This window comes from Thunnus thynnus, chromosome 15 (assembly GCF_963924715.1).
Source record: "Thunnus thynnus chromosome 15, fThuThy2.1, whole genome shotgun sequence".
NCBI lineage: Eukaryota > Metazoa > Chordata > Actinopteri > Scombriformes > Scombridae > Thunnus > Thunnus thynnus.
In genome coordinates, this window is record NC_089531.1 from 7673327 (window position 1) to 7698277 (window position 24951).

The following is a 24951-nucleotide window of genomic DNA, read 5'->3' on the forward strand; positions in this document are numbered from 1 at the left end:
TTGTTCCTCTATAGGTGTGTCAGACTCGAAAATGTACGAGAAGCAAAGGTGGATACCGCATCTTGGGTTTGATTTGGACAACCACAGCTCGTTCTGTCTGATGTCGTCAGGCTTGTTCACACTTCACCGTCTCAGGGTGTTCGTCTTGACACGTCCTCAGGTGGAAGCGAAAGGTCAACGGCGGAGCACAGACAGAAAAACCTGCTTGAGACTAACTCACTCGTACGATGTATCGAGTATAAAAGTGTTTACAGCTGCCGTCACAGTCGCATGTTGCAATAATAGTTCAAATGAGGATAACTGTGCACACTTAATTTCTCCTTAAAGGCACTTGGTTGTGCAAACAAAAAAGTGACAGAAGTAATTGAGTAAACATTGTTTTAAAGGGCTTGAAGGTTTTGAAGATGCTATGAATGTCAGATTATTACTTGCAGAAAGTTGCAGAATATGCCAGATGCAGCCCCCCACTTACAAAGATGGAAAAGTGTGGAGGGAGGAGGTTTCAGCTGCTGTTCAACCATCCGACAAGCAGTTTGGTTGAAGCATACTGACTTTACATGTAACCCAAAAAACGCATGCACACTAGAGCTGACAAATTAGTCGATCAACATTAAATTAAATTGGCCACTTAAAGTTGTGACCGTCACCTTTTAAGTTGCTTATTTCCACATCCAGCAGTTACGGAGCAACATTATCATTCATTTGGAGTCGTGTTTCTGTCCATCTGGTGAATATAAGTCTGATATTCACTCTCTTTTAGCTCTGTTTTTGCTCTCTACCAACTCCTGAGGGAGATATCTGACTCCGTAGCTGCTAAATGCTCCACTATGTTCACCAGCTAGCCTACAGCTAACTGTGTCTGTTTGCAGTTTGGTGCTGAGCAGGTAGTGTACAGTGGCTTTTTTTAGAGCATTTACTCTGAAAACGACACTACGAGAGCGCTGAGAGTGAACCAAAATGGTTAAATTGTAGCCGGACAGATAAACAAGGAGCTGAAACTCGCTGAGCCACTGATTATTCTCTGTAAGTTCATCACTACAAGCGACGCCTCTGATATTACACACCGTCATTCTGAAAAATATCAATTCTAGCTGCTTAAAGTGGTAAAAATCTGGATAGTCAAGTACTTCAGCTTCTCAAATGTGAATGAAAAGAGTGAATATCTTTAAGGTTAGTCAGATAATACAAGACATTTTAATACTAATGCTGACTGAAGCTATTAATCAACCTTGTGTTGACATTGTTTTGCCAACTTGTTTCCATGGCTGAGAATGAACTTTCAAAAGCAAAACATTTTGGCATGTTCAGCTCTATTTTCTGAGCTTTCATATAAAAAAAAAACAACTAATCGAGAGAATGATTGTCAGCTTGATGATGGAAATAATCATCTCTAATGCACACACACAGAAGTGCTGGAACTAAGAGGGACATGACAACTTTTTAAGCAGAAGAAGAAGAAGAAGAAGAGTTCAGGTAAAGAGAGGAGGAAGATATGTAGATGAGGAGTAAGAAGACCTAAAGGAGGGAATGGAGAGTACTTGAAGGACATGAGGAGGCGAAGTGTAGGCAAGAGGAGGAGGAGAGGAAGTAGGAGGATGAAGGGGGCCCTCGCAGAGCAGAGGAGTAGAAGAAGAGCAGGGGGAGTAATGTAAGGTGACAACGAGGAGGAAAAAAGTGGAGAGGAGCTCACAGAGGAGGAGGACGCCTGGAGTGAAGGTGAAGAAGCGATGTGACAGCAGAGTGGCTGGAGGGAAAGCTCGGTGATGAGATGTTTTCCGTTGTATTGTTGACGTTATTGTGCCTCACCGTGCGTGCGTGTGTGTGTGTGTGTGTGACAGTTGCATGAATACTTCACCCACCGACTGGCCTTCGCTTCCCACACACTGCCACTCAAAGAAAATGAGTAGAGCAGAGGAGGGAAGAAGAGGGATGGATGGATGGAGGGATGGATGGATGGATGGAGGCAGAAGAACTGTTGGTGTGGTGACTGATTAGAAGAAAGACAGAGAAAGAAAAAGGGGACTACCTACAATCTACACTCATTTCCTTCCATCCGCTCCTCAGCTCAGCCCCGCTGCCTGCTCTCCAGTTCACGCTCTTGAGTAATTACTGCTCCTTTCTTTCAACTCCCTCTCTCTCAGAGCTGATATAAGTGCTGAAGGGCCCTTCATTAGAGAGGAAGAAAGGAGTGTGGGAGAAAAGAGCTTTGTGTGTGTATGTGTGTGTGTGTGTGTGCCCATAATGCTAATAAGCGCCTGATAGGCTACAGGCGATGTCCTTTTATAATTATGGGCCATGTAAATTTCAGTGTCTCACCCTGCCACCATCCATTCCTGTGGGACAAAACACCTGTTGATTGGCCTTTCCTTCCTTCCCCGTGTATAAATGACGGATGGCGGCTCCCTGGCTGCCTCGCTGTCGCAGTTTACAGGTAAACACGGCGCCTCTCATCACCCGCGGCGGTTACGGGTCTCCACAGCAACGCCGTGACGCGCCAACCGGGAGCGAGCAGGGCGACAAACTGGAGGCAGCAGCGGCGGCGGCAGCTCCGGGGCAGCAGCCAGCGACGGGTCCTCATCGAAGATCGTCTATTCAGATGATGGCTCACTCTACAATTTAAAAATAAATAAATAAATAAAATCTGCAGCAGAGTTTTCACTGTTTTAATACACATTGTTTTTTATTTTATTCATTTTAAATTATTTATTATTGTTGTTGCCAGTATCAGTGTTTGCTACTTGTTGACACACTTCAAAAATAAAGTGTAAACAAATGGTAATCAGCAACTATTAATCAATGAATTGTTTAAGTCTTTTTTTAAGTAAAAAAATCCACAGACTCCAGCCTCTCAGATGTGGATATATGCTGGTTTTCTCATTTTTCTATGATATTAAACTGAATATCTTTGGGTTTTGGACTGTTAGTCGAAGAAAACAAGACATTTTTATATGTCTTTGTGGGCTTGGAGAAATTGTTTATTATTTAAATTAAATTATTATTATTATTTTTTGACATAAGTATATAATAACATAAATAATTTGTAGATTAATAGTGGAAATAATCATGAGATGCAAAATATGGTGCACGTACTCATCACAAATGGAAATGTGTAGTTCTGATAGCTGATACTAATAGTTTTATATGATACATATGATACATTGATAAGTCCATTTGTTTTCTGTGTAAATAAATCCAAATATGTGGCTGTATCAACCTGCTATGTGAGGCTCAGGAGCAAAAATTAGCTGCCCTCCCCAGATTCGCTGTGTGGTGATTAAATTTAACACACATTATTCAAGAAAAGTTGAAACACATAAGCGCAAAGCTTTTAGAACCAGGTTTTGACATAAAGCTTTTAAGATCAATTAATAGAGCAGGGGTCACATTAAAGCCTTTATTATATCTGCTGGTGTTGTGTTTCAATAGTATATATATATATTACCAGACAAATTTTCATGTAAAATAGTACAAACCAGCAGACAAACAAAGAGCCTGAATATAATTTAATCCTTAAGTCACTGTATCCTCCATGTATTTTTGATGTTTAACTTTTTTTTGTGACCCTATCTAAGAAAACAATGTTTTGTATGAGCTATATTTTTTTAACTGAAATGATACATTAAGTCTACAATAATATTATTCCTGTGAAAAGTACACTGAGACGATAATATTCGCACCACAGTACATTCCCTAATTTTGTTTCAGCGCCAACAAATTCTTAAATCTCTTCCCATCTGATTGCTGGGCTGGAAGGAACAGTTATCTTCCAAAAACATAGACGATCTTTGGCAACAAGTGGGCGTTCAGTTCCTCTCTTTCTCCCTCCCTCCGTAGGTCAGCGTGGGCGGCCCCGTGTGGCAGGAGGAGAGCGAAACACGACACCCCGCCAGAGGAAGAAGGGGGGAGGTGGGGGGGTCGAGAGAACACGAAGTGAGTGAGTGGAAAAAGAAAAAGTCTGTGCCGGAGAAAGAGAGGGGCAGAGAAAGAACAGAGTTGGCTTCGGTACTTTTGTTCCCTTTCACAAGCGCCGCTGTTTTGACTTGTCGGTGAGGATGATGATGATGATGTGGAGGAGGAATCGACCATGCGACATCGTTGCAACAAACGGGATGAAATTTTAGACTCTTCGCATTCCGTTGCTCTAGTACCGACCGACGGCAGCACGACTCTTCCAAACTTCGACCTACGCCATTCAGACCCGGGCGACTGGATTTCCCCGCAGAGGCTCGGGGCAACTTTTCGCATCAGAAGCCCCGCACTGAAAAACAAATATCCCGGCGCAAAAGTTTTAGAGCAAACGTCGATGCGTCGAGATGCAAAGCTGAACCACAGGCGAAGTTAGCGGAGGGAGTTTTCAACTTAAAACCGAGCTCATAATCGGGGGGCAGGTTCTTCCTAACAAGCCGCTTGTGAGAACAACACCGAAGGAAGGAGTGGGGTGCCGCAGCTAACTTGGCTAGCTGACTTGGCTAAAAAAGCGAGCTAACTAAAAGTCTAAAGTTACCAGTCGACGGGGAAAGTGACTGAAGCGGCGCACCGAAGACGACAACAAAGATGAAAACCTCGTCAGATTCGGGTAAGTTGACTGTTCACACACACATTAAACATAAAAAAACTTTTCAGACGCCACAGTTGTTCTTTTTAAAATGAAAACAACAGCGCCTAGCTTCGGCGGCTAGCTGGTTAGCACGCTAACAAACTCCGTTCCAGGGAAAGTGTGACAAAATTATGGCGCTAGAGTGGATCCATCCGACTCTCTTGTTATTGTTTCAGCAAACCTAGAAAGTGAGTCCTATCCAATCACCACGTTGTTTTTTTGTTCAGCAAGGATAAACCGACTCACCAAAAGAAGGCTATTTTTAAACTTTATTTCTATGATATATAACTTTAAACGGATATCCGAAGCAACTATGTTGAGCGATTTACAGTGAGAGCAACAGTAGAGCCCAATTTCCCGGATCAGTGGTAAGGAGTCAGGTCAGGGCCAACGTGCACTGACCCGGACTGCGATCACTTTACATTTGAGATATAGTCGGTATTACAGTTCAAGACGACTTTCATTTAAACGAACAAAAGCATAAGTTTAGTTTCTTAGACACTAACACGCCATATAACAACTAGTGAGGAACTGCAAGGGTCAGATCCTTGTTAGTAGTCCACCCACAACATTACCGAGGCCCCAGACTTAAAGAAGAAATGCAAAGGAAATGAGATTGGAAAGAAAATAATAAGTTTTTTTAATTATCTTGTAGGAATCACAATATATAAGAGCATTGTTAGGCAAATGGAGTAAGATGTAACATGCTTGAAGCCAGTTAAAGGATAGGTTCACAATTTTTCAAGTCTCACATAAAACAATAATCAGGTGCCCTTATGAACATTGAAAGAGGTTTTCTTCGCTGTAATTATTCCCCCTGTTCACACTGGCTATTAAAAGATCTCTCTGAAATGTGCTTTCAGTGGAAGTGATGAAGGGGGGGGGGGAGAAACTCACAGTGTGTTCACACAGTCATTTTGTGTAAAAAAACGCGGTTAAAATATTAATCTGAAGCTTATATGAGGCTTCAGTATTCCGAGTTAGTCATATCAAGTAGATATCTGACACATTTACAGTCATTTTAGCATCAAATTTCCTCTTTGTGTTTCCTCGGACAGTGTTTCCCTGTTGAGCTGCGGTGGAAGTATAGTATCATAAAGAGGGACTTTGGCACTAAAAAAGACTGTAACGTTGTACTCGATTTGACTCATTTGGACGTCTGAAGCTTCATATTTGCTTCAGATAAACTTTTAAATACATATTTGCACAGAAGCAGGACTGTGGATTTTGGCCCCCATCACTTTTAATGGCCAGTATGAACAGGAGGAATGATTACAGCAAAGAAAAACACGTGTCACTGTTAATTTGGGCTCTTGACTGTTGTTTTAAGACAGACTTGGAAAAACTCTTTTAATTTGAAAAGAGGTGATGTGATGCCCTGCTTGCACAGATAACATTTCTGTGAATGATAAAAGGATGTAGCATTGAGTATTAAGTGTATAGCTTATCAGGGTTTTGGCACATTTATTTCAAGGAAGTGACAGAAAGAACAAAGTACACGGCACACATACACTTTGTTTTTTAAGCTTTAAGCTTTTAAGCTGAATGTAAATCACTTAATCACAGTCAAAGGTAGAAAGTATCTGCATGATTGGATAGGGAACACCACTGCCATTACAGCTGATAAGTTTGTTGATGTAGTGGTGGTTAACTCTCCCAGATAACATGCTGCCTGGATTGTTGGTGTCGAATGCTAAAAATAAACCAGGAAACATATTTTGCCTAATTTTGTTTACAAAAGGTGTTCTTTATTTCCTGTAAGGCACTTTGTAACTGCTGCACTGTTTGACTATTCAAAGATTGGATCCAAGTGGATTGGCTTACCAGTATGGTTAAAGGGAAACTTTGGTATTTTTCAACCTGGACTATATTTTCCCATCATTTTGTGTATAAGTGACTAATGGAGACAACAATTTTTTTTAAATTGATCCAGTATTGAGTGAGATCGCTTCAGCTGGCAGCTGCAAAACGGGCTGCAGTGTAATACTTTGGGGCAATTGCACCCCATCAATGTATGTCCACTAAAAGTGCTTATTTTTGCCACTGACAGGCTCAGTTTGTCATTAAAAGTGTCTGACAACATTATAATAAAGGACCATACAGAGGAATAAACTGTTTTTCTTTATCTTTCGCTTCTGTGTGTTGAGTTGAGTTGTCAAATTCAGCCATGACAGAGTCACAGAGAGGAGTTTTCTTGTGTCAGAGTACAGAAAGGTTAGCTTAATGTTATCTTAAAGGACTTTCATGGTCAAGTCATGGTTGAATATTTAGCTGATTGCGACAACAACATGCAAGATTTCAGAGCGAGACTCGGGTCAGACGCAACAACAAACAGACCGGATCGAGCGAAAGGTAAAGAAAAATGTTTTATTTCTACTGTGTGGTCCTTTCCATAATGTCGTCAGACACTTATAATAACAATCTGAACCTCTCAGTGGCAAAAACAAACACTTTTAGCCGACATAGATTGACGTTGTGCCGTTGCCCCATCAGATTACATTGCAGACCGCCGGCTGCAGCAATTCTCGCTCAATACTGGACCGATTTCAAAAAAAATTGTTGTCCCCATTAGTCACTTAGACACAAAATGATTAGAAAATAGGGTCTAAGTTGAAAAATACTGAAGTTTCCCTTCAACAGCTTCACCAAGCTGTTTAAGGAATTTGGATAGGTTTTAACTCAGAAATCTTAGACCCTACTATTTGAAATTCCGCTCATTTTTGGTGCCATTTTTGTTGTCAATCAAATGATTATGATTTTCCATCTGTAACTTATGATTTTCCTGATTGAAACTTATGATTCTCCTTCATTGTGTATTTAGGTGCTCTTAAACTCGGTTTACTCAGAAGTGTTGTACGGTAATCTCGGGCGGGCAGAGATCCAGTACCCATAATGGAACGTTTAACAGGGGAATGCCACACCACAACACAACATCATAATTAGAAATATGGCTTTCACTCTTTGATCTCTACGCTGCTTGAGATAACTTTATATCACAAAGTAATTATGACATAACTTTGACCTATTTTCTCATAGTTTTTTTTTTTTAAAGGCACATGGATTAAAAATATGCTGAAGAGGAATAAACTGCTAAAATTTATGTGGATGACATGAAATTGTTGGCTCTTTTTGGCTTTGTATTCAAGATTTTTATGGGCTGCAGAGTCCCAACTAGAGCTGTAACGATTTATCAATTATTTGCCAACTGTTAAGGTTAATCACCAACTATTTTGGTCATCGATTGATTGTTTTAAGTCATTTATTAAAAGGAAAATGTCATAATTCTGATCCCAGCTTATCAAATGTTAATATTTTCAGTTATCTTTAGTCTTTTATGACAGTAAATTGATCATATTTGGACTGTTGGATGTTGATTGAGACAAAACAAGACATTTGAAGACATCACCCTTGGCTTTGGGAAACTGTTATCGACATTTTTCACCATTTTCTGACATTTTATGGACCAAACAATGAATCGATCAATCGAGAAAATTATCGACAGATGGATCAATAATGAAAATAATCATTAGTTGCAGCCCTAGTCCCAACATACTTGACCTACGATGTGTCGGGTGAGTATAACTGTCCACCATGACCAATGAAACTAATTTTTTTGATCTTTGACCCATAGAGCTCATCATGCAGAATATACTCAGCATGTGTTGGGCGATTATACATCCCTGATTTATACCCAATAATACACATATATAATAGTTTTTCCTTCGGTCATAAACATTCAAATAAACATGTGTAACTGTAGGCGACCCTTTCATTTTTAGGCCACCACACAGACTAGCATGTCATTGTAGACTATTTTAGACATCTGAACATTGTGTTCTCTCCTAATGACTTCCATTATCCAGGGGATCAGATTAGCATGGTTATGCTTCACTTCCGTTTGGTTTTAAAAGTAGACCACCTTGTTTTTTAAACATGTGCCATCATGCGGTAGAAGATAGCTCCCTTTTGTCTGTTTATACATGATTTTTCTGCTTTTGTTATGCTGTCGGGCTCATATACAGTTTAATGGAGTTCATGATGTTTATCTGCTCAGGTTTTAAATGAACTTGGTTTGCAAGTTTTTCGGTAGTTCCTATTTTTTTTCAGTATTTATTATGTGATTCATACCAACTTCCCGGTTGCGGGTGCTGGGAATGAAGTCGTCTTTTTTCGCCGGTGAGTCACGACTCTAAATGAAGCTGTTTTCTGCAGTGACATCAGTATGATGTAGGTCACTTTTGTGTGACAACAAGTCTTTTGTAATAATATCAAGGGACTCTTATTGGGCAACCCTGATCTGTATCCACATTACATTACACACATAGCCACACAGACCTTTTGTCTGTATTTCCTGTGGTGTTGGAGCCTGTTGACTGCTTTATATATATATGTATATATGGGTCAACCTCCACTCTCTTCCTATCAGGAAGTGAGCAGTCTGGCCCCACCAGCTCCAATTTTCCACTTGTGTTACTCCTTATATCAACAACGCGCCACATGTGAGACGTCACAGCTGTAGACAGCCTGGGCCAGCATGCTTTGTTGCTCCCTATATGTGAGTGTGTTGGGGTACTGTGTGTGTGTGAGCACATGTGAGTGTGTGTGTGTGTGTGTGGAGTGAAAGGAGCCATACATGAGCAATTAGCTGGTGTAAAGTCTGGTAAGGGCAGGGCTGCTGTTTATGACTGAGAGTGTATTTATGTGTTTGTGAGCTTAAACGTGTGTGTGTGCGTGCGTGCCCATATGTCTGTCAGTGTGTGGCTCTCCGTGACATTGATGTGGTCACAACAAAGTGAGTGTCTGACTTTTACCAGCAACACCAAATTGCCCTTGAGGAAGACCATTTGGTTGTGGGCAGTTGACTCAGACTATTGTAATTACAGGAAGAACAACTAGACGTCTTTATGCAGATTCAAATAGCTCTAATAACACTGGTTAGACCAAAGCTAATGAACCAAGGGCTCATTTTGTTAAAAAATGATGCTGTTAGTTTCCTTTGGGAAGGACTCTGTTGTGTTACTGTCTCACCACTATACTGAATTATGCTGTTGGCACCAGCAGCAGAGACAGCACAATTACACTACAAGTCGAGGCCAAGTTGTTTGTCTCAGGGAAAGTTTGAGAAGAAGGTGCTGGCGACTCATGAACAGCGATGTCGTTGTTCGGCCTCTTATGTTCTAGGACACCCCGTCTCTTTGTGACTTGGCGGAAGTGCTGTTGTGTCATATGCTGTGTGGTGTTTTTTTTTTGTCACTAAACATGAAAGCAAGATGGATTACCGGCTATTATAAGCTACTTTGTGCTGATGAGGCACCTTACTTTATTCTGAGTAGGCCAAATTCATATTAATGGAGTTCAAAGAGTAGTTTTTGGGATGCCCCTTCTGTTTTCCAAAAGTGTTTATCTTTCTCTTTTAAAGCAGGCTGTAGCAGGATCAGGCCATAAACACGAGGATGCAGGCCGGGTTCAGGTCTCATGTGTCACCTTTCTTACAGATACTAGATCATGATCATAATCCATTTATGGGGAAAAATACCATAACCAAAAAAAAAAACCCCTAAATGGCACAGGATGTACCTTTTTCCCTGGTTTTCCTCCCATTATGTGGTTGCAGTGAGTGATTAGGTCAGTGCAAAGGTTGACCTGATGACATTCCTGATTACTACTGAGCCGAGCCTGGGCAAGCAAACCCTGGAAAAACTATCGCGGAGTGACGTCCGCATTTCTCTGGTGTGTTGTCAAGTGGCGGCCCGGGTCAGTGTTGCTATGATCATCTCTCGATGCTACGGCAGGCCTCTTTTCCTGGAAGTGTGTATGTACAGTGGCTTTGGTGACCCACACAAAGCTGAGAGAATAGACAACAGGTTGCACGAGCTGGGACATGCTGGCCAAACAAACACCAGGGCCTCACGCTCAGGAAAGCCTGACGGTCAGCCTGGGAGTTTGAGTGTTGATAGACATCCGTTCCTGCAGTTAAACTCATTTAAAAAAAAAAATCTAGAGGATCCATTTTGTAAAAGTGGTTTAATTATATCAACAAGAGAGTTGCATGGCCAGCAGCTTGTCTTTCAACTTATTCAGTCAGTTATCCATCATTTTGTGCTTGTGGGTGTCATTTGTGGACATCTAATTTGTTTTTAAAGACACTTTGAAATACAGATAAATGCAAATGTGATGTTTTATTTAGAGACATACAAACATCTTAAAGCTTCATGCCAGCTTTTTTTATTATGCTTCTGCTTCGGCGACAGCTGTGGCCAGAGTCATAAGAACCGAAGCTGTTTATTGTTCTTTTTTTGTTTTATATAAATCTACACATTTTTATACTTATTTTTTATCATCCATGTCTCTCTTTGCTTTGGCATTCTGGTGGATGTATGGTAAACAGATTGTTTTTTAACATTAGGACACTCCTATTGCCCTATTTTTTTTTAAAGTGTATCAGATGAATGGATGGATAGAAGAAGAATACTTTGTTTATGTCATTGTACATGAACATAACACGACTTTTTGGAATTTTAAGTGCCTTGCCCGAGGGCACTATGTTGTTTGTTGTGTAGCAGCTCAGCTATCAAACACACAATCCATCCTCTTGTACTGTGATATAATTAGGAATCATCAGTTTGTAATGTTGCCCTACAAGTTATTTTTGATGTAGTGTGTCCACACTTTACATCTACCTGCTTCTATTGCAGTAAGTTTTCTCCTGTATTTCCCAGGAAGACTTTTGAACAGCACTCAAAGACCCAGCTTGAACTTGTAAAATTCAGCTGTGGGCTGTACATGCAGGTGGAAAAGCAATAACAATAGAGTTTTTCCCGGTTGAGAACAGGGTCCGAAATTAACACGAACGCCAAGCGCCAAATGTGGGTAGATTTTTCCGTTTGGGGACTAAATCTCGGAAGGCTATCCACCACATGGCGGGTAAAAACGGGCGTGCTGCTGCAGGCAGCTCATGCTGCAGCTTCTGTCCTCTGCTGTCTGTGTTGGTGTTTCACAGCGGGCGGGGCTGAGCTCCTATACACACACACACACACACACAGGAGCGCCAGCCACACACCATCTCAATCTCTCCTAGTTTCGCCGCACTGTTTACTGTACGAGACATTAGCTACTCCGCTAAACTGTCACATGCCGCCAGTCTGCTGCTAGCTATCGTTATTCTAGTTAAATAGCTGTCATTTGGCGATATTTTACAAGTGAGCCGACCTTTAAACGAAAAACCCACGAACAAAAAGGAGGACAAAAGCACATCAAAGGGAAAAAAAAGTTTTGTTAGAAATGGAGGTTTGGAGATGAAGAGTTTCAAGAGGCTGGCTACAGTAACTGTTATTATGCTGAGACTGTGGTGATGAATTGTTCTTTGTGTCGCCAACATGCGAAAAAGACAAAAACAGAAATAATTCGTTTGTCATCGGAAACCAGACGATGAAGCTGGAGATCATACGTGGACATGAACGCACCAAATGTCACAGTGTATGTGTGTGAACTAACAAAATAAGGTCTGATACACTGTCAGATCTCCTCGTGGTCCAGCTGTACCACTCCAGAGATCAGGGAGTATGATGCACCAGGACTCTGTCAGGAGCAGGAAGCCAGACTTCATGGACTGTGCAAAGAGATTAGAGAATGAGGGGTCTGATGAGGAGGTTTAAGTTGATTTTAAAATGATTATGTTTGATCCTCAAGTACATTTATTGGCAAATACATCTAAATTCTACATTTACGAAGCTTTTAAATTGTCAGTTTTTGTTGACATCATCAGAAAGGTGATAATTCTACTATGTTTATTATTGTGGTTGTTGTGAGTGGTGGTGTTGTGCTGCAGTGCGTTTTGAAAGATTGTAATGTGTGTATTGAAAGATGTATGTTAATGGAGTGGACAAAATATTACCCCGAGAACCAGCTCTCTTTTTAGCTTGTTAGCTAGGAATGGTAGCTGTGGGAGGCTCATATGAAGCTCCATAGAGTCCCACAAGCAGAAGTCATTCAGTAGACATACATTGAAGGGTAAAACAAGAAGTATGAACATAGCACGATTGCTTGTCATCCACCGCGGTTGGTTTGCATGGTATTGCAATATTGCAGTTATTGTGACATGGTTCGATGATGAATTTGTCTCCGTACGGTTGTTGACCATCTGTATAAAGTATTGAGTTATGATTGAGAGGCTGACACCAAAAGCTGACATTTATGTTGATGTTTTAGATAGCTTTTTGTAATTTATTTTTATTGTCTGATGCTATTCTTTTATTGTATTGGAGTGACGTCACATTGTCTACATTTGGCCATTACCAATAGCTGTTTTTTTATGCCCTTCCCCCTGCAAAAAGAAAACTTGCTGAAGTGTTACTGTGGAATATGCTTCCATGTATTTTCATTATGAGGAATTCAGTTTTGAAACCGCTAAAAAAGCAGAAATGCTTTTGGCTTAGACACAGTGCAAGTTACTTCTTTTGTCATTTTGTAAAGTGTGGGAAACACCAGCTTTTTAGTCCAAATGGCTCATCATCTAAAATGTCTTTGTCAGCCAGTCTGTTTCCTTTTAGTATCTGTAAGTATTTATGATTGAGTGAATCTGTGTTGACAGTCAACCCCCATCAGGGCAGATGAAAGGACAGAGCAGGTCAAGTGGAACCGACGACTCGCTTCACTGAGCAGATAAGGAAGGCTTTTGCAGAAGGACAGATATCTCTGAAACACCTGACAGGATACTCGGTTTCCGGCTTCGGTGTTGTTGGGTCATACGCTTACGAATCCCTTATGTCATTTAATCAATGTTAATAGCTAGTTTCTATTAAAAAATCGAGATATTTTTAGAATATTTATCTCTGGCCTGCACCATTTACCCGTCAGACTAATCGATTTATCAAGTAAGCCTCCTGAGAAAGCCTTTTCTTCATCAAAAAATGCAGACGCAGTTTCTCACAGCATTTGCCCTTGGAGCTTTTTTTTGGAGGTTTTTGTATAAAACTCTGAGAGGCTGAGAGATACAGAAGGTGTAGAGGTAGGATTATGCTTTGTCTTTGGCTGTTTTGGCTGGAGTCATCCTGACTGAAAGAGGTGCAGAGAGTTGTGCTGTGTGTTATGGCTATAATCTGTGGTTCGTGGAGAATAGGAAGGAGGGAGGGAGGGAGGGAGGGTTCCCTGGTTGGTTTGGCTTCAACCAAGATGTGAATCTGCCTTCTACAACACTGCAGAAAGGATAAGGGGACAGACTAGGTGTGGTCCTGTGTTGCTCTGTATAATACAGCCTGCCAGTGCTAAAGCAGCTACAGTCAAGTTGCTGTCAGAGCAAAAAAAAAAATTACCCCCAAAATACCATTTATTTTTGAGGTCGTCTGTTTTGTTGCCTGCCAGGTTACGTTCTGGCAATTAGAGAACCCTAGGTGGCAACATCTTGGTTATAATGTTTTTTTAACTTTGAAATGGGAGCATTGAAACACATTCAAATCCATCTGTGGCATTTGTTGGCAACGTGAAACCAGTGGAAAGTCTTCAGCAAGAAAAAAAAAAAAAAAAATCTCAGCTAGCTAACTCAGAAACCAGTTGTAAAGTGATGCAAAATAAATTGGATACATTTTCTAAAAAGTGACCACCTCAAGAGCCACTGAGGGAAAACCCTGCCATCAGGTTGCAAGAAGGGAAAAAAAGAGCACAGTTTGGTTTTGTGGTTGTTTGGACTGGGTTGATCCAACCCAGACTTTTCCTGCCCATACACTTGTTGGCATTACACCTGCATTTTTAGCCCACACTGCTTGATTAAAAATGTGAAATATCCAGCTTTTTGAAATGCCAAGCAAATTTTTAATATCCCTTCCTCGGTAAACATCTCCAACATTGATGTGTTTTCGCAAATATGATCCTGGTTACTTTTCTAAACACTCATTTCTATACAAAAGCCCATTCTGTTGCATATTTTTGGAGAGTGTAGCTGAGAACATGCTTGAATCCAAACTGTCTGAATATACAGGTATTAAAACTTTAACAGACGTTCAGTAGAAGTGTGTGAATGTCACTGATTTCTGTGTGGTCCTGTGCTTGTTTCCATTGTTAGGACTGTCAAATGGCTCATTTGCTGTAAAATATATTTGACGGGGCAGACACACAGATTCAGGTGGCTGTCCGTTGCTTTAGAGCAGAGTTTCAGAGGTTTGTGAGGTGGACATGACCTGAATATATCTTCGATTTGTTTACATGCACAGACGTTCTACAGTAACTTTATTTCATAAACATTATGTAAACAGAAAACTGTAATCAGGGTAAATGATTAGAACACAGCTAAACATCTGCTGAAGAAACTTGATTTCTTGGGCATGTATTTGTCTAAAAAGTGTTTTTTACAAGAATACTTATGCATGATATGTATTAAAATTTGTATTTCCTATATTGTGAAAGGGGCAGTTTCATTCAGGTAATTTCTGAGCACCACAGAACTAGCAGGTATATGATAAACCTCTCATCAAAATCACTCGTGTTTATGAGATAAACAAGTCTCCTCTGGCTATTGCTGTTTTATCAAATTTACAAAAAATACGTCAAACAGTTAGTTTGAGACCGTTCTTGGCTAGAATAAGTATAGTGACAGTATAATTACATGCTTCTACATCTCTTTTCCCAAATCGCTTCAGCAGTGCATGCCTCTGTCATTTTTCCCCAGACCAAAAACCACCTGCTAAATAACAGAGTCCTTAACTCCAGTCGCTAAAAGTTTGTTAATAAGACATCGTTCCTTATTTCCCAGGCCGTTTTCTTTTTAGTAAGTTCTGTTAAACATGTAATGAAATGTCCGTTGTGTAGCTAACACAGTCATGTAATCAAATGTAGGCCGTTTAATCAATGCAGAGACAAAAAAAGTCCAAATCTACCATTTGATAAAGTATATGGAGTAAATCTTTGGTGATGTCAGCAGACTTCAACAGTCATTGTCAACATTCCCAGTTTCACAATAAAAGCCCTACGTCTGCCTTCAAATTAAAGTGCATTTTTTTGTGAAGAACATGCAAGAAGTGGCGGAGTATTGGCGTTAACCTACATTAGCTCACCACCGTTAATTACTAGAAATCTGTTTAATGTGGGTCGGTGACGTTTCGTAGATACATAAACCGCTTAATAAAGTAGGTTTTGGCGCCGATACCGATGCAACAAATCAGATCAGCAGAACCTCAGAGCCTCGATCCCTTTAATCACCACACGCAGCATCACTATGAGATGCTGCGAATAACTTAAAGGTGAATGATGTAATGTTTTGACTAAATAAAGTCAAACAATGGCGGTTGTTGTCTTCAGAATCTGTGGAGGGGGAAAAAGCGAGTGAGAGAAAGTGATGGATTCAGCAGACCACAGTCTTTCTTGTCTTTTCTGTGCGCTCCAGTCATTAGTCTGTTGGGAACCTTGTGGGTTTTTTCTCTCTCTCTCTCTCTCCCATGGCTGTCACAACTTGTTCCAGGACTCTGCGGCTATCTATTTGTTTACATGTGACTGTGTGTGTGAGGGTGTTTCAAAACTAAAATACATGAAGTTTGTGCTAGCTGGAGGCTAATTACCTAAAAAACTTTTTTTTTTCACACCAGGGATGAGTTGATGAAGAGGAGAAGAAGATATAAGATACAGACAGGGTTTACAGATTACAATGTAATGATGAAATCTGTTTCAACCACATGACATTATTGACCAGTTGCAGGTGATCACGAAGTCTGCATATGACTTAACAATTAATCAATTATCAAAATAGTTGCTGTTCAGCTCTTCAATCAATGAGAAGCAGTTGTAGAAACTATAGAAAGGAATATAAAGTTTTGGTTTGTCTCATTAGCTGCTTCAAAGGCTGAGTTTGTGATAAGAACGGCACAATTTGATCAAGTCGGCACCATCAAAAGGCCATAATGTTAAGTGTTATCTCCTTTTCTGTCCTTTCTTTATCACCAGCGACACACAGACTCAGCTGATGTTCTATATAATAAGTGAAAAGCTGAATTCTTGGCATTTAGAAAGGTCTACATGTATATCTGCTTCCTTGGATGACACAACGAATGAGCTCACTGCAACAAATGATCTAAATCAGAATAAATGTTGAATCATTAATCAACGAATAACAGTATCACTTAACATGTTGAATTTATTAAAGTTGAAAGAGCTCTCTGCCCTAGTTCATTTGTTAATTTATATGAAGTAGATTTGTGACCCATTTGGTGTCCCTGTTGGTTGTTTGAAATCCCCGGGCCAATGGCAGTGATGAATGAGTCGGGTCTCTGTTTTATTGAAGCGTGAAAGTCAGTCAAACCCTCAGACACTCACTCATCTCGCCCACTCACTGACACACACACATACACACACCAAGCACACTTTATTAGGGGGTCTGGACCCCCCACGTGCCATGAAAATTGGTGATGTCTGTCTTGCATTAACACACGCGCACACACATACACACACACACAGACACACTCTTTTAATTTTCTCACTACAGCTAGCGAGCGTGGCGGGCTCATTTGGGCTGCCATCTCCCTGCGGTGACGCCGTCGTGCCTCTGTCTTTAATGTTTTTACACAGGGAGCGAGCCACTCAGTCTAGAGACTGGAAGATCCAGCTTTAATGCAATAGAGTGAGGAATTAAGACTGCGGTGGCTCTGCCAATGAGGAAAGGCTGACGAACTCTCCCAGACATCACACTTGTAGAAAGTCCCTTCGCTGGCTGATTTACATTGTAAGAATGTTACTGACAAACTCATCCAGAGAGAGTTGCAGTCACTGTTAGGGTTGGGTTGATTTCTGGTTTCTGGTTTACCAGACCAGTCCAGTGTACAAGCTTTAACTGGTTTAATGTTATGCAAATCGACTGAATTGGCATTTCTCATTATGGGACGTCCAAGCATCTCACACGGAGGCTCTGATCCTGATAGAGCCGGCTGCTGCTGTACCCCCAGCAGCAGCCAAAGACGACCTGGAGGAGGTAAGCTGACCCAGGCTAACAGTGCAGATCTCACCAATAACCCGGATAAACCTGGTCGGGCTGCTTCCAGCTCCCAGCAGACTGAGAGCAGCTTGTGTTCTGAAAACAACCCGTGGATATAAAGGCATGCAACAGATCATTTTACCTGCCTGCACGGCGGCTAGCAGCTAGTATGCTATGCTATGCTAACGATGCTAGTTGGCTAGCATCGTTAGCATAGCATAGCCTTGCTATGCGATGTGTAGCCGTGATGTTTCCGGCTGTAGCACAAGAGGAAAAGTTGAACGGTTGTTGTGAGAAATAAAAACACAATGTGTCACTCAGTTGTTCTGACTACGGTACCGCTACTCTCTCAGTCATGAGCGCTCATTATGATCCACTCAGCAGCGACTGAGTCACGTGCTACACCTTGTGGTAAAATTCGGTATTACCGGTGCGGTCCGATATTTGGCCTAGTATCAAACTACTTTGAAAATGTTTACATCAGCCCAACCGTAGTCACTGTAACTGTATTATAAGCTACAAGTTGCAGATCAACAACATTGTGAGCCAACACCAGAAGATAGCATGCAGTGAAGCGTGTGGGAGTGTACAAGGTGTCCCTGATGGCTCATGTTCAGGTGTAGGCAGAGAGGTAAACTGATTTGGTTTTCCTCCAGTTTTAGTCTTTCAGTTGATCTAATCAGCAACAGTTCCCACAGAGAGTTAGTGAAAATACGGGAAGATAATCGTGTGAGTTACTTGTCTAGAGATAAAGAAAAAGAGTATCAAACGGGTATGATTAAAGTATGATCTTGACTATTGAAGAGCACATCACTCATCAGTGAACTTACTAGTTGTTCCTTGAGCTTTGAACTTCATATTTTATCTACTCTGTGTATACTTCATCCATTGAATGTCTGTCAATGGAAAAGGGTTTCCTCCTTTGTTTTCCTCCTGAGGTTTCTCCTTTTTTGTTCTTGCATATTTTTGGAGTCCTTCCTTATCCGAATTGGGTCGAGAGTGACATGCTGTAAAGATTGTAAAGCCAGATTTTGGGCTTAAAAAAAACAACAACTTGATTTCAGTTAGCAAGTCCTCATAGCCGAGAGGGTAGTGAAACTTTATCCAGTAGAAAAAGCTACGAGGACGTGTAGGTTCTTGGAATCCAGGCGATAATCAGTGCACAAATATGCACATTCCTGTCTGATATTTGCTCCTGACATGTTCTGGTAATATAAGTAGGTACTATATGTGGTTACTCTCCGCCTGCTATGATGTGAATACTTCATGATTTTGATTTACATACAGTTTAGATTACAGTTTGTGTAAAATGAAAATACAGAAAGGTTGTTTTTTTGTTTGTTTGTTTGTTTTGCATGTTGAGCTGATTGTCCTACTACTTGCAGGATTTTCCCTACAATAATAAGACTTAGGTGCAGCACCTACGTGTGTTTCACAGCTCCTAAGCTGAATGTTAAGAAAAAAAAACTATGGTGAGAGCTCTCCACCACGTTTTGCTGTCATTTATGGTCGCGCTAGTTTCTCTGTCCTCTCCTCTGCTCTCTGTGTTTGACCGAGACACATCGGTACATGTATTCGGTCTGGTGCATTGCAGTCATACGAAGAATATGCTCCGTGGCTCCTGAAGCGTCAGGGTGTAAGCAGTATGTTACTGTTGTAGCTGCTGGAGGTGGAGCTAGTTTGAACTAAATCGGTATAAAACAGCTGTTAGCAGTTGTCCTGACTCCCACAACTAAACTGTGTCAGAAAAACTTACAGCCAATAAGCCATTGTTGGATACATTTTTCAAAATAAGAATTTTTAAGAGTCACCTCTAACACACACACACTTTTATTTGAGTTGACGACAACTGCTCGTTACTGTAGGTGCAATAAAACCTTGGTAAGTAAAAGGCCAATAAGTAACTAAGATAAGTGATATTTCCACCTGCTTTGTCTGCAGTATCCTGATTGTTATAAACAACCGCAGCGGGCTTGTAAAACCATTGGCGAATTGTTACGAACAAGCTAAAACGAAAGCTGTCTGTCTGTAACTGTTTATCTCAGTTTGCCACAAATCTTCAAATTTGGCAAATTCTTGTAAACTTAGTTACTGGTTGTGACGGCAGCAAACCCCTACCCCACCCCACCCAAATCAGCCCCTTCTCGCTCCCTCCTCGCACTGCAGGCAGTGAATCATAACAGAGGGAAGTAGACAGAGGACAGAAGGAATGACTGATACTAACTCGTGTCTATGTTCTTCATTCTTTCTAAACTTGACTCAGTATTATAATGTCAGAAATATTATTTATTTTACTGACATTTTAGTTTACAGTGTGTGTGTTTACAGTGAGATATTGAGTTTATATAGTGACTTTGCTGTTGTAAACTTCACTGTTTCTGCTTTAGAAAACAGTATTTAGTTGTATTTAAAGGACCAGAGTATAAGATTTAGTAGGATCTGTTGGCAGACATTGAATATAATATTCAAAGTATGTTTTCATTAGTGAATAATCCCATGAAAATAAGAATCGTTGTGTTTTCGTAGGGAGCGAGTCCTCGCCCATGGAGCTCGACATGTTGCATCGCCATGTTTATACAGTAGCCCAGAACACACAAACCAAACACTGGTTTTGGAGAGGGCCTTTTGTGTTTTTCGCTAGTTTCGCGCTTGGAAGGGGAGGGGGATAGATATTCAGTTGGTTGCAATCTGAAACCTCACCACTAGATGCCACTAAATCCTACACGCTAGTCCTTTTAAAGTATTCTAATCCTGTTCAGAACTTATTCTTTTAAAAAAACCCAATTCTTTAGTGATGAACCAGTAAGAGTATGAACCAGACTGATAAAGTTATGGATAAGATAAACATAAAATCCTAACATACCCCTCCCTACAGCTGTTAATGAGTTTGGGAGGAAGAGCAAATCACAGTTCAAATCCCTTCACGATAAGTCTTGTTTAACCAGTGTTGTATGGTGATTATTATTTTTTATGACGCACAATGCGATCACTCACAAAAATGTGAAGGATTACTTCAGGACATCACGCTTACATCATCGGTGAGCAGATTTCTTTCACTTTTTTTCTTGCTAATGTCTGAGTGAAAAACTACAACTTGTGTGTTTTGTTTTTTTTTAAATATTGTAATGATAATAGTCTAAAATTATGTAAAAATGCATAGTTTTTAGTCAAATAACATCAAATTTTCACGGGGGAGGACCCCCAAACCTCACAACCACACAACCCCCTCCTCCCCCCACCGCAACCACAGCACCTAAGCCCTCCAGAAACCTAGGGAAAACCCTGTAGTTGTAATCAACAGTGGAGCCTCTTTGTCTGTGTGGAAAGATGCTGAAAGGAAAGCAGCATTATGGGAAAGAGGGGGTGGGGGAGGAGGGGGGGGGGGGGAGTGAAAGGAGGAGATGAAATTTGATTGGCAGGGAGCACAAGAATGAGTCACTCATCCAGCTCCCTGGATTTGGAGCTACAGGCCTATTCTAGGCTGTGGTGACACGCGTGTGTGTGTGTGTCTCTATGTGTATGTATGTGGTTGTGGTTGTGTTCATGTACGCGTGCACACTAGTGTTCACATGGCTCAATCCAACAACTGAAGTCACCAAATTTTCGTTGTTGGCCTACCCAACGTGTGTGTGTGTGTGTGTGTGTGTGTGTATGAGTGTGTGTTGGAGGAAAATGAAAGTAGTCTGGCGACCAAACCACAACACAGAAGCCAGATTTAAATGCAGATATTTATCTTCTCTCTCTCTCTCTCTCTCTCCCACTCTGAGGTCCCCTCTACAACACCACCACTCTGCAAATCACTCCAGTTCCATTGCGGTCCTCTATCAGGTTCTTATTTTACTTATAGGTTGTTTTTGTGTGGATTATTTTCCATTAATAGTCAGCATAACAGTCCAACAGTCGGTAAAGTTTGGTTATGGATTGCTGGATTCAGGACATTGTGCCTGTCAGAACTGTTCTTTCTCATTATTTACAGTGGTGGACGTACAGTACACCTTATCTGATTATGTCATTTAGTCCCCATGTAAATGCTTCTGTGGGAAAAGCCATTGAGATTGATTACATCTATTTCCCTCAGTGAAAAGGGATTTGCTTCGGTTTGTGGTCATGTTTCCTCTTCCCCAGATCTATTGGTCTTAATCAGTTTTCTTTCTGTGAACAGTAGGGTTCCTTTCTCCCCCCCAAACAAAGGTTTCAGCATCTCGCTTGATGGACACCTCAGGAGGGGTAGCACATCCTCTTACAGTGGATGAATCGAGGCTTTCCGGTTAAAGGATGGTCTCCTTGTTCATTCTGCCGGCCGGCTGCTCAGTTTGATGTTATTAATCAGCAAAAGCAGCTGCCCGACTGTCGAGCTCGCCGGTTTGTTGGGCTTAACATTGGTTGACTTCACTCTGCAGGGTGTCAGCCGGCCTTATTTCCTGCAGACAGACAACGTATTATAAACATGTAAGAGTTAGACGTGTGTTTTTGAGCGCACATGCATATGTACGTCAGTGTGTGTGTTGCTGTGCAACAGACAGACCACATCAGTTCTGCCTCGGTGCGCCTCTGCATAGAGACAATAGTCATCTCACTCTTTCTCCTGTCTTTATTTCTGTCTCTCATTTAGACTCTCTCACACACTTCACACATGCGCTAATGAACGTACACACACACACACCTTCAAAACTCCTTCCTGACTGTAGGAAGTCAGCTCAAGATCTCCAGCGAGGCAGTCAGGTAGCCAGGAGCTCATTACAGCTGAATGTTTTACAGGGTTGTCATTTTCTGGAAGGGAAGCATGCTCAGACACGTCTCGAAGCACGTGTATATTCATGTATGTGGTCTTCCTCTCTTGGAATATAGACCTGAAGCTGATAAGGCTCCAACCTTGGCTTTCTTTTGAGCAGGCGCCGCAGATTAGGAGATAGAAGGTTGAGTTTCTGAGCTCGTCAGTGATGTGATTGTTTCAGATTTTGTTTCTCATTAACACAACAGTGATAATCCTTCCCTGTGAAGACTGCTTGCTTTCCTGCATCTAATCTATTCAGCCTTTTTTTGTCTTCCCACTGGGGGCCACCAACACTTTAATTATATGTTTTAATGAAATTTGCAGCGCTTCCATTCAGTGAGATGAGCGAGTGACCACAGCGACGTGATTTTTGACATCCTTAAATTAACTGTTAAAGGCCTGAGACGTCGGGAGCTTCCCCTCATATCAGAGTATAATAACTGACTCTTAAATGCGCAGACACACACACACACACACACATACACATACACACACACTCTCAAGACATGGCTGGCTTAATCACAGTCTTGGCTGCCTCCAATGTGCCGCGGAGTTCTCCAGGACGCGACAGGTTTCTGTCTGGCAGGGTTCAGGCGTCCGTCGTGTCACAGATTAGAGTAGCTTAGCTGTCTCAGTTGTAGCAGAGATGGTTTATACACTTAAAGGCTTCGCTCTGCAGTCCAAGGCTTTACTGCTGAGGCAAACAGTCAAACTCCCTTCTTTCTGCTGTGTCTTAACTCTTCTTCTTTTTTTAAAGCAAACTTGAGAACACAGCAATACAGCTGTTTGTGCTCTCTTAAACTGCTCATCCAAAATGGTGAGGCTTTGTTTAGTTTGGATTGCTCGTATCTACGGGAAGCATCATTCACAGCACAAGCTATTTGGAAGATGGATTTCTCAGCATTGAAGATGGAAAGCAACCGCATCATCCCCAAGGGGAACCAGTGGGCTGATTTTTAAGCCCATACAATGCCACTTCATTGATGGCTACTTAAAGGCCCCAGTGTCGATGTTACCGAATCTGCCAACAAGCCTGGCATTATTTATAATTATCAGCACAAATGTAAGTCATTTCTAACAAATCTTCTCCTGGCAGCTTAGCTAATAGAAAATGGCGTATCTAGCCTCCAGTCTCACCATTTGACCACCGCAGGAATTTGTAGACTTGAGCTTTTTTAAATTTCACTTAATAAGCTTGACTAGACTCCCATAGAGAGGAAATCACCCACTGTTAAAATGAACATATTTAATCTTGATCCTGTCTCTTTTTTTCTTCTTCTTCTTTCTTTTTTTTTTTTTTTTGTTAGACTTTATCTACTGTTAGTGTTTGAGCAGCGTTCGTTCCTTGCTCCTGTCCTTATGCACTTCTCAGTTCCTGCAGTGAAACCACACACAGACACATTTTTCTCGTTTCCTTTTATTCGCTGTCATTCTCTCTTTCCCTTTGGCCCCGTAGTGCTGTGTCAATCTCTTTTTGTTCCTCGGTTGGGAAATCAACACGCAAACACACATTTTGTCACGTCACGTCTCTACCCCCGGTCTGATAATTATTGTTTTGTTGAGGGGGGGGGGGGTGTTTTTTGTAGCAAGACGCTTATTTCCGTCTGTATCCTTTTTCTCTTGATCTCTCCTCCCTCCCTGACACTGACCCTGTCTCCCCTCCTTCCTCTCTGTCTCTGTCAGTCTGTTCATCTGTCTTTCTCTCTGTAAGCCTTATGTAATGGGGGGGTGGGGGGGGTGGGGGGGGGGATCATGTGAGAACCGAGGTGAGGGTTCACGCCGTGCACCTGCGGATGGCCATCCTCCTTTTTCCCTTTGATCTCCGCAGGATTGTGTTTCTTTTTCTCCTTCTGCCCTTCTCTTCCACTTATCTTCCTCCTGCTCCTTTCCTACCTTTTCCACCTGATTTCCTCCACCGTCTCCCGTCTGTTTCTCTTGACTCCTCCCTGGCTTTAAGCCACTGGCTCCTCGAATCTAAACTCCATCCTTTAAGGGTAATTATGAGATCAGCTCAGAGAGGAGCAGCAGGTTTTTTAAACAGTAGTTTGAGGCTCCGGTCCTCCTCAATAAGGCAGTGTTAGACTGTCTGCTGTGATCCCAGTGTTGTCAGTTTGTGAAGCAAGGCAAAAAATAGAAACCCAGAGAACCAGATTGCTCGTTAGTCCATCGCCTTAAACTTTAGTTAAGCACCTTAAACTTTTAGATTGTATATATCGCAGGATTTTAATGAAACCATGAGTGAAAAAATGTTTTTATTTCTGGCAAATAGTGTGTCCTTGAAAGCCACCAAACGTTTTTGAATTCAGTGTTCAAACGAGGGTGGAAAGCTTGACTGGAGTTTTTTGGGTTTTTTTCCATTTGTGTTTTATTTGCGTGTTTTCCGCCAGAATTTAACTTTCTGCACATGCCAGTGCTGTTTACGCCCAACGGAGATTCCCCTTTTCCTGCTCTGTACCCATTTATTTCCTGCTTTTCTATATTGCCTGATCCCATTTCTGATAATCGCCATCCAGATTTCAGTAGTCAGCCAGCCCTCAAACATTTAGCAGCGGCCTGTTACCACTATGCATCGGTCACAGTGCCCCTGAATCATTACCCCGGCAGACAGACACAGACCGACCTTTCCAA

The 24951-nt window shown here is 41.4% G+C and overlaps 1 protein-coding gene across 2 annotated transcripts in view; it reads left to right on the plus strand.

Annotated features, from left to right (window-relative positions):
• Window positions 1-3833: 3833 nt before the first annotated feature.
• erf (Ets2 repressor factor) overlaps window positions 3834-24951 on the plus strand; it is a 42822-nt gene continuing 21704 nt past the window's right edge. For both annotated transcript variants that reach the window (XM_067612182.1, XM_067612183.1), the window contains exon 1: window positions 3834-4576. In XM_067612182.1, coding sequence (XP_067468283.1) covers window positions 4555-4576 — 22 coding nt within the window. In that variant the 5' untranslated portion in view covers window positions 3834-4554. The remainder of the gene's footprint in view (window positions 4577-24951) is intronic.